The following is a 12,925-nucleotide window of genomic DNA, read 5'->3' as shown; positions in this document are numbered from 1 at the left end:
AATGGAATTACCAATATATAGGCATTTAATTCTGGTCTTTTTATTCACTTTCATTCTTTTTTTTGGTATATTCTTGTGGACTTTTTAGAAGTATTTTTTTATATTACTCCAGTTTCCTCCCTTTGTTAATTTGGTGATTGTATATTATTTTCCTGTTATTTTAGTAATTACCTAAGAAATTATAACCTGTTTTCTTTGATTACTAATGTTTAATAAAAATTGAAATTTGTTCTTTTTCTTACCTCTTAGTTAACAGGACCAAAAAGCACTGTTTATTCCACTTCAGTCTTACAAGTTACTATTGTTTTATATTTTAATTCTCTATTTAAACCCTATAAGCCATTTGATGAAGGTTGTGGTGACTGCTATTATATACAAAACCAATATGCATCTCTGACTTTCCATCTGAGATTTTATTTTGCTTGAAGAATATCCTTATAATTTCTTTTAATAAGGGTCTACTGGTAATGGATTCTGTTTTTATCTCTAAAAAATATCTTTATTTCACCTTTATTCTTAAAGCATATTTTTGTTTAGTATAGACTTCTATGTTAAAAGCAACTTTTAGCAATTTGAATATATTATTTCATATTTCATTTAAAAAGTTTTCTATCAATCTTATTGCTAACTTTATTAAAGATAATATATCTTACCTCTGCCTTCTTTAAACGTTTTTATCTTTGGTTTTTAATCTGTTTTGCTGGGATGTTCTTAGATACCTTTTGTTTTATCCTCTTTGGGGTTTGTAGGCCTTCTTGAATCTTGGGTTGTTGACTTTCATAAGTTTTAGAAAATTTGCAGCCAGTTTATCTTCAAATAAACTTTTTGTTCTATTTCTCTCCTTTTTCTTCTGAGAGTTCAGGTACAGGTATGTTAGACTTTCTCAGAGTATGCCTTTTTCCTGTTCTCTCTGTTCTATTGTGTATTTTCTGTTACTTTCTCTTTTATGGTTCATTCTGAATATTTTTTCAGACTTCTAAGTCTCATTCTTTTTTCACTTGAGTCCAAGTTGTTGTTAAATCTATCCACTGGGTTCTTAATTTGTTATTGTATTTTTCAACTATATAATCTAATGTATATTTAGTTCTTTATAATTTCTAGTCCTCTGTGTTCTCAATATTGTCTTTTATTTCCTTAAGTATAATTTTAGATCTTATGTTTTAGATTTAGATGTGTTTTAGATTCTGATAACTCCATTGTCTGTATATCCGCCATGGGTCTGTGTCTCTGGGATTTGGGACACTTTATCTTGGAACATCATGTGTCATTCATTGATGGAGGGGTGTATTTTTACAGGAAAAGTTATTGAAATGATTTGAGGCCATGGGAGTTATAATCTTCTAGACAGGGTTTATGTTTGCTTCTGACATGAATGAGGAATGCTAGCAATCTCAGATCATTTTAGTCTAGTTACTGAGATTGAACATCTCTTTAACTCCTAAAGATTTTTTTTTTTTTTTTTTTTGGACAATTGATAATCTAATTTTGTGGGTAAACCGGGACTCTGTAAGTAAAGTTGATAGTAGCTGTCTTTTTAAGTTACAGTATTAATTGGTATTACCATTAATTTCTTGTTGCTATTAAATCTTATGTAATGTCTAAAGATTAAATTAATATGTACATGTTCATGGAAAGGAGGTAAATTTATCTGATGTGAATTTTCTCATTTCTAGGACACTTCCTTCATGAGTAGCAAACCCCAAAGATACAAAAGCAAGCCACCTACTGGTGGTGATTCTGTACTTAGGATAAGCACCATTGCTTCAGCCATTGCAGATGCATCAGTGAGTACTGATCCTTCCCAACTTGCTGCCATGATCAAGGCACTTTCAAATAAAACCAGAGAGAAGACTTTACAGGAAGACGATAAACAAAAGGACTATTCCATTGTGTCTCAGTTTGTGCCTAATGATACAGAAAAAAGTAATGGATCCAGCATGTTTGATATGGAGAAATACCTTAAAAAAACAGAAGTTAGTAGGTGTGAAGGTGGGCTGGAAAACTTTTCAAGAGCTGGTGTGTCTGATATTTGGGATTTATCTTTACCAAAAGAACAGACTACACAAGATATCCATACAGTGGACTTAGATGCTGCTAATATAAGGGAACCAGAAAAAAATACAGCATGTACTTTTTATGGTGGAAATGGAGAGCACAAGAATCAAGAATCATTTAGAGCAAGCTCTCCAAATTCAATTCTTACAAATAGAAAAGAGAGTGAAAGTGCAATAGTTGATGTGAAGACCTACCCTATTGATAACAAATTACCAGATATTGGCAATCACAAAACAGCCACCTCAGTATGCACTCCAATACCTAATAATTATTCATTAGTAAAGAACCCCGGAGTAGCATCCATTTGGATGTCAGAAGAGTGTGAAGAAATACAAAATAATAGAGAAAATCAGAGCCAAAATGAGTATCTTAGTGAAGGAAGCAACAGTGAAAAACATGTGACTTTTGGAAAACATTCCATAATTGCGCCTAAAAATGTTGGTAAGTGTCGAAGTAATTGGTCACATTTGCAAAATTGCACACAAGTGGTGTATTTTGTTGTTGTTCTCATTGGAAAATAACACCTTTCTGGTAGATTTGAAAAATCACTCTCCTGAGCGTGGTGAACACAGCTCAGAGGACGACCAGGAAAGCTTCAGACCTTCCTCCTCTCCACTGAGTCATTCTTCTCCTAGTGAAATATCTGGAACAAGTTTATCAGGGTAGGTGCTTACCTTTTGTTTTCCTTTTTCTTTAATAAAAATATATGTTCAGTATAAGAAAATTAGAAAAAGTGTGAAGAATAAAAATAATCATTTATAGGTTCATTTCTCAGAGGTAAGTATTGTAAACACTTTGTGAATTTGTTTCAAGCCATTTTTCTGTGTAAATTCTTATTCACTTATTATGATGATTCTTTGTATATTTAAGAGGAAATTAGTAATGTTACAGTCTGCACAATGAATCAGGAATGGATTATTTGATGGTTCTGGTGGATAGTGGTAGATACTACAACATTTTACTGTGTTTTGCCAGTTAATTGTATTGTTTGTTTGCCATTTTAATGATACAGAGATGAACAACTTTGCCCTTAATTTTTTTTTTCTGTGTTTTGACTGATTTCTTAAGGATAGATCTCTAGAAGAGAAATTACCAGGTCAGGAAATTATTAGTGAATTATTTTCTGAATAGGTCTTAAAGACTTGCATTCTCACCATCAGTCATGGTAAGAGTATCCATTTCACTGTTTTCTTATCAGCATTAAAAAAATTTTTTTTTAGTGTTTATTCATTTTTTGATAGACAGAGCATGAGTGGGGGAGGGGCAGAGAGAGAGGGAGACACAGAATCCAAAGCAAGCTCCAGGCTCTGAACTGTCAGCACAGAACCTGAGTGGGGCTCGAACTCACAGACCGTGAGATCATGACCTCAGCTGAAGTCGGACGCGCAACCAACTGAGCCACCCAGGTGCCCCTTCTTATCAGCATTTTAAATAGCTTAAAGTTTTGGATATTTTTTTTTATCTTGTAGTGTTAATTTGATTTTTTAATACTAATGAGATTGGCAAATAATTTTTCAAGGGTTAGAAGAAGAATCATAGTATTTCATAGGTTTTAACTCAAGCCAATTTAACCATGTTCTTAAAAACCAAGTTTTAAGAACATTTTAAAATGTAATTTTTTTAGGGGTGCCTGGGTGGCTCAGTTGGGTAAGCATCCAACTTTGGCTTGGGTCATGATCTCACAATTCATGGGTTCAGGCCCTGCATCTTGGCTCTGTACTGTCTCCCTCTCTCTTTGCCCTCCCCCCTCCTGCCCCCACTTGTGCTCTGTCTGTCTCTCTCTCTCTCTCTCTCTCTCTCTCTCTAAACAAATAAACATTAAAAAAAATTTTTTTTAATAAATAAAATGCAATTTTTTTAAAGTGCCATAATTTGCATTATATACATATATATGTGTATGTATAATTTTTGAAGAATGTAAATTTACTGCTTTGTGAAATGTATGTATATGTAGTTATGTGTAGATGCACTCGTGCGCCTCTGTATATTTCCCTTCATTACTGTGTTCCTTGTCTGCCTAGTTCCCCAATGCCTTCACCAGGGAGCTGCTGTTATTAGTTTCTTAGGTATCTAGAGTTTCTTTATGCATTCATAACCAAATATGAATATATATTCTTGTTGGCTTCACTTTTTATACTCAATATAGGGTCCTTTACACACTCCTCAATGTTTTGCTATACAAGGTTACTTTTGTTATACAAGCCTCGTCTGTATTATAGTCATTTTGTTCATGTGAAATAGATACATGTGAAATAGATATATGTAGGATACATGCCCATAAATGAGATTATTGAATCAAAGAGTATTTGCATTCGTGTTCATATTTAAATTAGTACAACCACTCCATAGAGATTGTATTGATATAATTTTCCCACCAACAGTTTGAGAGCCTGTTTTCCCACAGCCTCATCAGCAGAATGTTTATAAAACTTTTTGATGGTTGATATTTTGATAGGTGAAAAACACAAGTGTTTCAACATGACTTTAATTCATATGTTTTAGGAGTGATGGTGAGCATCTTTTCCTCTATATGTGTGTTTCCATGAATAGATACTTTGTAGATACAAAGTATCTGATAGATACTATAGATACAAAGTATCTATTCATGTTTGTTGCTCATTTTTCTGATGATTTTTAGTCTTTTTTGTCTCCAATTGTAGGGGCCTTTGATGGTCCCTACAATTAGGGGCCCTATATTAGGGAGATGACTAGCCCTTTGTGATATTAGTTATAGTTCCTAGTCTTAAGAAGTTTTTTATTTCAGGGTGCTTGGGTGGCTCAGGTGGTTAAGCCTCTGACTCTTGGTTTCGGTTCAGGTCATGATCTCACAGTTCATGGGTTCGAGCCCCACATCAGGCTCTGTGCTGACAGCAAGGAGCCTGCTTGGGATTCTCTCTCTCCCTCTCTTTCTGCCCCTCCCACACTCATGCTAAAAAAAAAAAAATACTTTTTTTAAAAAAGAAGGTTTTTGGGGCGCCTGGGTGGCTCAGTCAGTTAAGCGTCCGACTTCGGCTCAGGTCATGATCTCGCGGTTCGTGAGTTCAAGCCCCGCGTCGGGCTCTGTGCTGACAGCTCAGAGCCTGGAGCCTGTTTCCAATTCTGTGTCTCCCCCTCTCTCTCTGACCCTCCCCTGTTCATGCTCTGTCTCTCTCTGTCTCAAAAATAAATAAACGTTTAAAAAAAAAATATTTAAAAAAAAATAAATTAAAAAAAATAAAAAAATAAAAAAGGTTTTTTTGTTTTGTTTTTTTTTTTTACTTTGCTTGTATTTTCTGCCATATATAAGTTTACTATTAAATTTATACATTTTGCTTTTTATGGCTTTATGAAAGATCTTTTATATGTTTCTCTATTGAAGGATGTTAATAAACAGCAATTGAAAGATGTTAATAAACAGAAAAACTTGCCTAAACAGTAAAATTATAAAAATTTTCAATATTTAAAAAAATTTTTTTGAGTGTTTATTTACTTAGAGAGAGAGAGAGAGAGAGAGCAAGTAGGGCAGGAACAGAGAGAGGGAGACACAGAATCCGAAGCAGGCTCTGAGCTGTCAGCACAGAGACTGACATGGAGCTCGAACTCACGAGCCCTGAGATCATGACCTGAACCAAAGTTGGACACTCAGCTGACTGAGCCTCCCAGGCACCCCAAAAATTTTCAATATTTTGGAACAGGTTGAAATTGTATCTAATTTCAAAGTTAACTATTAAGTGTTTCTCTAACTGCCATTGAAGTTTTGCATACTCATCTGTAATGGTATGGGTAAGCTAGAGCTTAATATCAGTGGAGGGCTTAATAATTTCCAGTTTCAGTTATTCATATATAAGTTCATCTTGCAATACTTTTTCATATACGCAGCCACCTCTTATTTAATGGTTCATGTTTACAAAACATTAGAAGTCTCCAGCCCAACCACATTTGAAGGTCATCTGACCCTGACTTGTCATGATTGATGTCATCCACTGATTTTTCTCCTATATCTCCTCCCTGATATTTGTAAAGTTATTGAGTATTTATCTTTGTATCATTAAATACACTTCTGCTTCTGACACTTGTTTTAAAGGCTTTTAAATGATGTTCTTTGAGTTCCAGCTGTGTTAGTTTCCCATAGCTGCCATAACAGTGTCACCAACTGGGTGGTTTAACACAACAGAAAGGTATTGTCTCATACTCTGTAGGTGGGAAGTTCAGGGCCATGTTGTCTCTGAAGCTTTTGGGGGGGGGTGCTTGGCTGGCTCAGCTGGTATAGCGTACAACTCTTCTTATTTTTAGTTTTATTTAAAAAAAATTTTTTTTAATGTTTATTTATTGTTGACACAATGCGAGAGACGGGGAGGGGGGTACTTGGCTGGCTCAGCTGGTGTAGTGTGCAACTCTTTATTTTGTTTTATTAAAAAAAAATTTTTTTTTGGGGGCGCCTGGGTGGCGCAGTCGGTTAAGCGTCCGACTTCAGCCAGGTCACGATCTCGCGGTCCGTGAGTTCGAGCCCCACGTCAGGCTCTGGGCTGATGGCTCAGAGCCTGGAGCCTGTTTCCGATTCTGTGTCTCCCTCTCTCTCTGCCCCTCCCCCGTTCATGCTCTGTCTCTCTCTGTCCCAAAAATAAATAAAAAACGTTGAAAAAAAAATTAAAAAATAAATAAATAAAAAAAAATAAATTTTTTTTTAATGTTTATTTTTGAGACTATGTGAGAGAGTGCAAGCAGCAGAGGGGCAGACAGAGGGAGAAACAGAATCTGAAGTGGGTTCCAGGCTCTGAGCTGTCAGCCCAGAGCCTGACGTGGGGCTTGAACTCACAAACCGTGAGATCATGACCTGAGCCGAAGTTGGACGCTTAACCAGCTGAGCCACTCAGGCGCTCCATACAGTGTGCAACTCTTGATCTCAGGCTTGTGAATTCCAGCCCCACATTGGGTGTAGAGATTACTTAAAAATAAAAAAGTTCTTGGGGCGCCTGGGTGGCGCAGTCGGTTAAGCGTCCGACTTCAGCCAGGTCACGATCTCGCGGTCCGTGAGTTCGAGCCCCGCGTCGGGCTCTGGGCTGATGGCTCAGAGCCTGGAGCCTGTTTCCGATTCTGTGTCTCCCTCTCTCTCTGCCCCTCCCCCGTTCATGCTCTGTCTCTGTCTGTCCCAAAAATAAATAAATGTTGAAAAAAAAAAAAAAAAAGAACTTTTTTATTTAAAAAAAAATTTTTTTTCAACGTTTATTTATTTTTGAAAAAAAAAAAAAGAACTTTTTTATTTTTAAAAAAAATTTTTTTTTTCAACGTTTATTTATTTTTGGGACAGAGAGAGACAGAGCATGAACGGGCGAGGGGCAGAGAGAGAGGGAGACACAGAATCGGAAACAGGCTCCAGGCTCTGAGCCATCAGCCCAGAGCCCGACGCGGGGCTCGAACTCACGGACTGTGAGATCGTGACCTGGCCGAAGTCGGACGCCCAACCGACTGCGCCACCCAGGCGCCCCCAAAATAAAAAAGTTCTTAAACTGAGGCTTTTAGGGGAGAATCCTTCCTTACCTCTTCCAGTTTAGGGTAGTCCTGGGTGTCCACTGGCTTGTAGATGAATTACTCTAATCTCTGCCTCTGTATTCACATGGCTGTCTTGTGTCTTTTTGTCCAGAGTTCTCTCTTACAAGGACACCATTCACATTGGATTGAGGGCCCAGCCTACTCCACTATAACCTTATTTTAATTAATTACATCTGTAGTGCCCCCATTTCCAACCAAGGTCACATTCTGAAATACTGGGTGTTAAGACTGTAACATACATTTTTTGGGGAAACAGCTCAACCCATAATAGTGTTTGTGACCAATGAGACAATTTTTATTCTCATGTTCTTTCCCTTTCTACTTTTTTCTTTTAGGTACGTAGTTTCTCTGTTGGCATTTCATTTACATTTTGATTCATCACTGTATCCTACACTTGTTTAGTTTTTATTCTGTATTTAAATATATTCATTTTTAGCCATTAGGTGTTTCTTCTCTTGACTGAAGTATGTTCTGTGGTAATTTGCTCAGAGGACGGAGGGAACAATACTCCCTAGGCTCTTTTATGTTCCATAGTTAAACCTGTGTCTTTTGTAATGGAAGTATGGTGTGGCTCTGTTTAAAATCTTTGGCTTATGCTTTCCTCCCTTAAGATTTTTGTAGGGATTGCTTTACTGTCGCTGTAGAATGTAGGAGGGAAATCTGAGTCATCCCAATTCTTTCTGTCTCAGAATTGACTTGATCTTTTTGTAAGCTTATGCCAAAGATGCCTTATCTTTCAAGTCTAGTTTAATTTTAGTAGGCTCTATCTCTATGTTGACTCTTCGTGGTTACTTTGTGCCATCACACAGTATACCATTCAGTATGTGGATTCAAGCATTTAAGGAAGGGAAAATTTTTTTGAATTACTTGTTAAAGTACGATCCTGCTCCATCACCTTACTGCCCCCAGGGCTCTAGAGATTCCTGTGTGGGATCTATTTTGCTTGACATCTGCATTTATTTTCTCTTTAATCGTTTAAGAACTTACTATTTTGGAAAAATTATAGATCCACAGGAGGTTACAAAGATACTGTAGAAGGATTCCCATGTCCCCTTCACCAAGTTTCCCCTAGTGGTTACATTTCTTATAATTATAGCATGGTGTCACCATCAGTGAATGTATGGGTAGAATTCAGTGTCATTTTATCACAGGTATGAATTCATGTAACAACCACCACCACAATGAAAGATACAGAACTTCACCACCACCACCATGATCTGACTGTTTCTTAATTTCTGTTTCATCTTGCTTGCATTTCACATGTTTGATCTCTGCATTCCTTACAATGTTTTCTGCAATGTCTCTTCCCTCTGTGTACTTTTCCAATTTCATCTTGTTTTCTGTGGTTTTGATATTTTTAAATTGTATGTGAAGGCATTTAATGAAAGCTATCAGTATAAAGACTTACATTTTTTCCTTCATAGTACCCTTGGTCAGACACAAAATGCTGGCTGGACCCACCCAATTTTTCTTGTGCTCCTGAAAAAATATACTTCTCTATTATGTGTAGGAAATATACTTAGGGAGATACTAAAGTTTTTCATGAAGTTGGTATATGTTCAGATATTTTGAATGAGGGTATCATGTTTACCTTTCTAAAGTGATCATGGAATTGGTAAGCTTACGCCACATGGGTAAGCTAGCCAGTTACCTGCACCCTCACCTGTTAGCCTGGGACAAAACAACAGGCCTTAATGAGAAAAGGCCAATTTAGAAGTGGGTAAATGTGCTCTGAATTAACATTGCTGGGGAAAATGCAAGGAGAGTGATGGTGTGTTGCTGAGTTGCTCAGCATACGTATTTTGCTGCCATCGCCACCAAAGTAAATACTGGTTGAGATCTCTCGATCAGTCTGTGACATGAAATTAATCCATGAATCATTTTGGGTGCGGTTTAGCCTACTAGCAAGCTTATTGTCCAAGTTTTGGCCCACTCCTAACCCAATTTTAGGATTTAACAGTATGCGTTGTTGTATTATATTTTTACTGATGTATAATTAACATGTAGTAAAATACACAGATCATAAAGATTTCGGTCAGTGGATTTCTGACACTTACATACACTTATTTAAATACCCCCTGCCCGCCGGGGTGCCTGAGTGGCTTAGTCGGTTGAGCGTCCAACTCTTGATTTCTCCTCTGGCCATGATCCCAGCGTTGTGGGATCAAGCCCTGTGTCAGATTCCGCGCTGAGCATGGTGCCTGCGTGGGATTCTCTCTCTCTCCCTCTGCCCCTCTCTCTTACTTGTGTGCTTGCTCTAATAAAAATTAAAAAAAAAATAAATACCACCTTCTAAATGATATAGCACATTTACATCCCCACCCCCCGCCCCCGCCCCATTAACAATCCTTTACCTTTTTCAAGTCAATTCTCCTCCTCCTTCCCTGGCCCCACCCTAGCATTCACTTTCTGTTCCATATCACCATAGTTTAGTTTTGTTCTTGCATTTTATTTCAGTGGAATCATACATTTTTCTGTCTAGCTTCCTCCGCTTAACATGTTTTTGAGATTGATCCTGTGGTTGCCTGTACCAGTAGCTCCTTGTGCTCATGGCTGCATAGCACTCCATCACATTACTATGACCGTGCCGTGTATCTGTTCCCCTGTTGCACAACATGTGTTTTTGTTCCAGCCTTGTTTCTAGCTCTGTTTTAGGTTCCTACTACAGCCTTCTTCTCTCTTTTTTCCCTCCTCAACTTCAAATGCCTATATCAGTCTCAGTTGATTTTCCTGGGTTATGCTAACCTCTGCATACATAATTCTTTCTTTCTTCAAGTTTTGTTTTCTGTTACCTTTGATTGTTGATTGTGTTCCATCTATTCCCCCTTCCTTTTGAGAACCCTGGTTTCCCATTAGTGGACACTGTCTTCTCTGGTCATCTATGACTGTTTTCTTTTTCCTAATTTTCATTTTTTTATACATTCACTCTGTATGATGGTGTAGCTGCTCAAGTGTTTACACTCTGCATCGTTGATTTTCTCTAGTATCAATTATGCTTTTTGTTCCTAAATAGACTAATTTTGTATACATTTACTTTTATTGAAGTCATCCTTTTTTATTATGATAAAATGAGTGTGATTTTTTTTTTTTGAGTGGGATATTTTTATTCTTTTTCTCTAGTTTCTGCCATCTTGTATTCCTTTAAGTGTTTTTTTTTTTTTTTTTAACTCATGGTTTACTATTGGTCAAAATTTTCATCTGTCCAGTGGCAACATTTTTTTGGTGAGTGTACTTTTTCTGATAAGTTTTGCTGTTCATTAGCATTCCTGTTAGCTGATCTTCCACCTACTTTCCAGCAGGTTCATAGGACTGATTTAGACCTTCTAATTCCAGAACCACCTTTGTGTCTCCATGTGGCTAGCTCCTTGGCAGTTTTGGGATTCCTTTGAAGTTTGACATCTCAACTGAAATTTCTCTCTTTATTTCCATGCATTCTTACAGTTCACTTGTCATTACTTGAAGTAATAACCCAAAGTACATTTGTTCCTTTCCTTTTTTTAATGAGTTTTTAAAAATTTATTTATTTTGAGAGAGAGCACACATGAACGAGTGCGCAAGCAGAGGAGAGACAGAGAGACAGAGAAAGAGAATCCAAGAAGGCTCCACACTGTCAGCACAGAGCCCCATGCAGGGCTCGAGCTCACAAACCATGATATCATGACGTGAGCTGAAATAAAGAGTTGGACACTTAACTGATTGAGCCACCCAAGCATCCCTCTAATCTTTTTTTTTTTTTAATGTAATGAACATCTTTCTTAGTCAAAGGATAGTACTCAACAGCATGATTTAAAATGGCTGCATAGTGTTTTATTGTGTGTTTGTGCCATAATTTCTATAGCCCAATTTCTCCTATATGATTAGGATTTCTTGCTTTCTTAAAGGATGACATACCCTTTTGACAAAGTCTTTATAAATAGCATTGATTTTTTTCCTTAGGATTAATTCCTAGGTGTAGAATGTCTGAGTCAAAATGATACGCATTGCTTTTTTTTTGACATGCATTGCTTAATTCCTCAGCCAAAGGTTGTTTCACTTCATATTCCGCTCAGCGGTGTATGACTGATACCATTTCTTTGCACTTATATATGTGATTCTTTTTTTCATCTGTACTCTTTGAGGGCAGGAATTTTTGAACACTCTGCTCCTTGCTTTATATCAGGTATTCAATAAATGTTTATCAAATAAATGACTAGCATTGTTCTGTGACTGTATATGAAGTTTATTAATGAAAATGCCACAACCTTTTTCTTAACAATAGTTTACCAAGTACTTTATTCAATAGGGATATGATTTATAATTTTAGATAATTAAGGTAAAAAAAAAGAATCCATGATTGAGTTATTATATATGGCAGCTAGAGCAGAGACTATAGATTAACAAACTTGTAGGCAAGCAGAAATGGCTTTTTGTCAGTCTAGATAATGTTAAATAAGGGAATGGAAAACTCTAATCATGAGATGTTCTCCCTTTTAGGTGTGCTTCAGAGTCTTCTGGTTCAGCAGCTCATCAGAAGCTTCCCTGTGAGAGTGAGTTGTCTCAGTTGGTGTGTCCACAAGCTAGTGTGAGTAGGCTGACGTATGTGTCTGAACAAGAGAGCACCTGTCCCACTCTAGCCTCAGATCATTGCCTTGAGGACTGCAAGGTGGGCAGCATTTCTGTTATTTCTTCATTAAGGCTTATGCTTTAAAGTATTACTGATGTAGGAGTCAGACTGAAATTTAGGCCTATGTAATTTCTGTTGCTGTTTTACCTTTAGGGTGTGTGTGTATGTGTGTGTGTGTGTGTGTGTGTGTGTGTGTGTGTGTGTGTTTTGATCAAACAGCTACTTATGTCGAGTAGGCACTAGATGTACACAAGTATTTTAGTATCTGCCCTCTAAAAGCTTCTAGTCTGGTGGGGGACACTTACCAGATATACTGTAATGAAGTACACTGTGATCCACCTAGGTATGCTGTGGGATTCAGAAGGAGGTAACTACAAATCTGACTGGACTTGGTGATGGTTCAACAAAGGTTTATAGGAGGGATAAATAATGTACTGAAACCATATTTTGCAGAATTACTTGGCAGGGAGGAAGCAGACGAATGAGGGAAGATATGGAGTTGTACAATAGAAGGCTGCAGTGAGTCATACATGGGGATGGGGAGAGGCCAAACCATGAAGAGTCTTGGATGTAAAATTCGGGAGTTTGAAGGCTCTTAAGCAGGACACCGACCTGACCTGTATTAATTTTTTAAAAGCTCATTAGAACCAGGAGGATTTGACACCAGACTGCTGTAGTCAGTCAGGCAAGAGACGCTGTGGGCTTGGATTAAGCTAGTGGCAGTGACGATAGGAGAGA

General features: G+C 37.3%; 1 protein-coding gene across 1 annotated transcript in view; it reads left to right on the top strand.

The window, feature by feature from the left end:
- Window positions 1-12,925, top strand: part of CEP192 (centrosomal protein 192) — a 133,218-nt gene that overhangs the window by 63,683 nt on the left and 56,610 nt on the right. Inside the window, exons 16-18 of the mRNA XM_047090282.1 lie at window positions 1,674-2,496; window positions 2,591-2,717; window positions 12,058-12,226. Of these exons, the coding sequence (XP_046946238.1) occupies window positions 1,674-2,496; window positions 2,591-2,717; window positions 12,058-12,226 (1,119 nt within the window). The remainder of the gene's footprint in view (window positions 1-1,673; window positions 2,497-2,590; window positions 2,718-12,057; window positions 12,227-12,925) is intronic.

The sequence above is a fragment of the Lynx rufus genome, unplaced genomic scaffold (genome assembly GCF_022079265.1).
Source record: "Lynx rufus isolate CCGP_SWC_20201006 ecotype Redwood Valley unplaced genomic scaffold, mLynRuf1.p SCAF_29, whole genome shotgun sequence".
Lineage (NCBI taxonomy): Eukaryota > Metazoa > Chordata > Mammalia > Carnivora > Felidae > Lynx > Lynx rufus.
The sequence above is the reverse complement of the archived record's forward strand: the minus strand, read 5'-3'. Positions and strand labels throughout refer to the sequence as shown.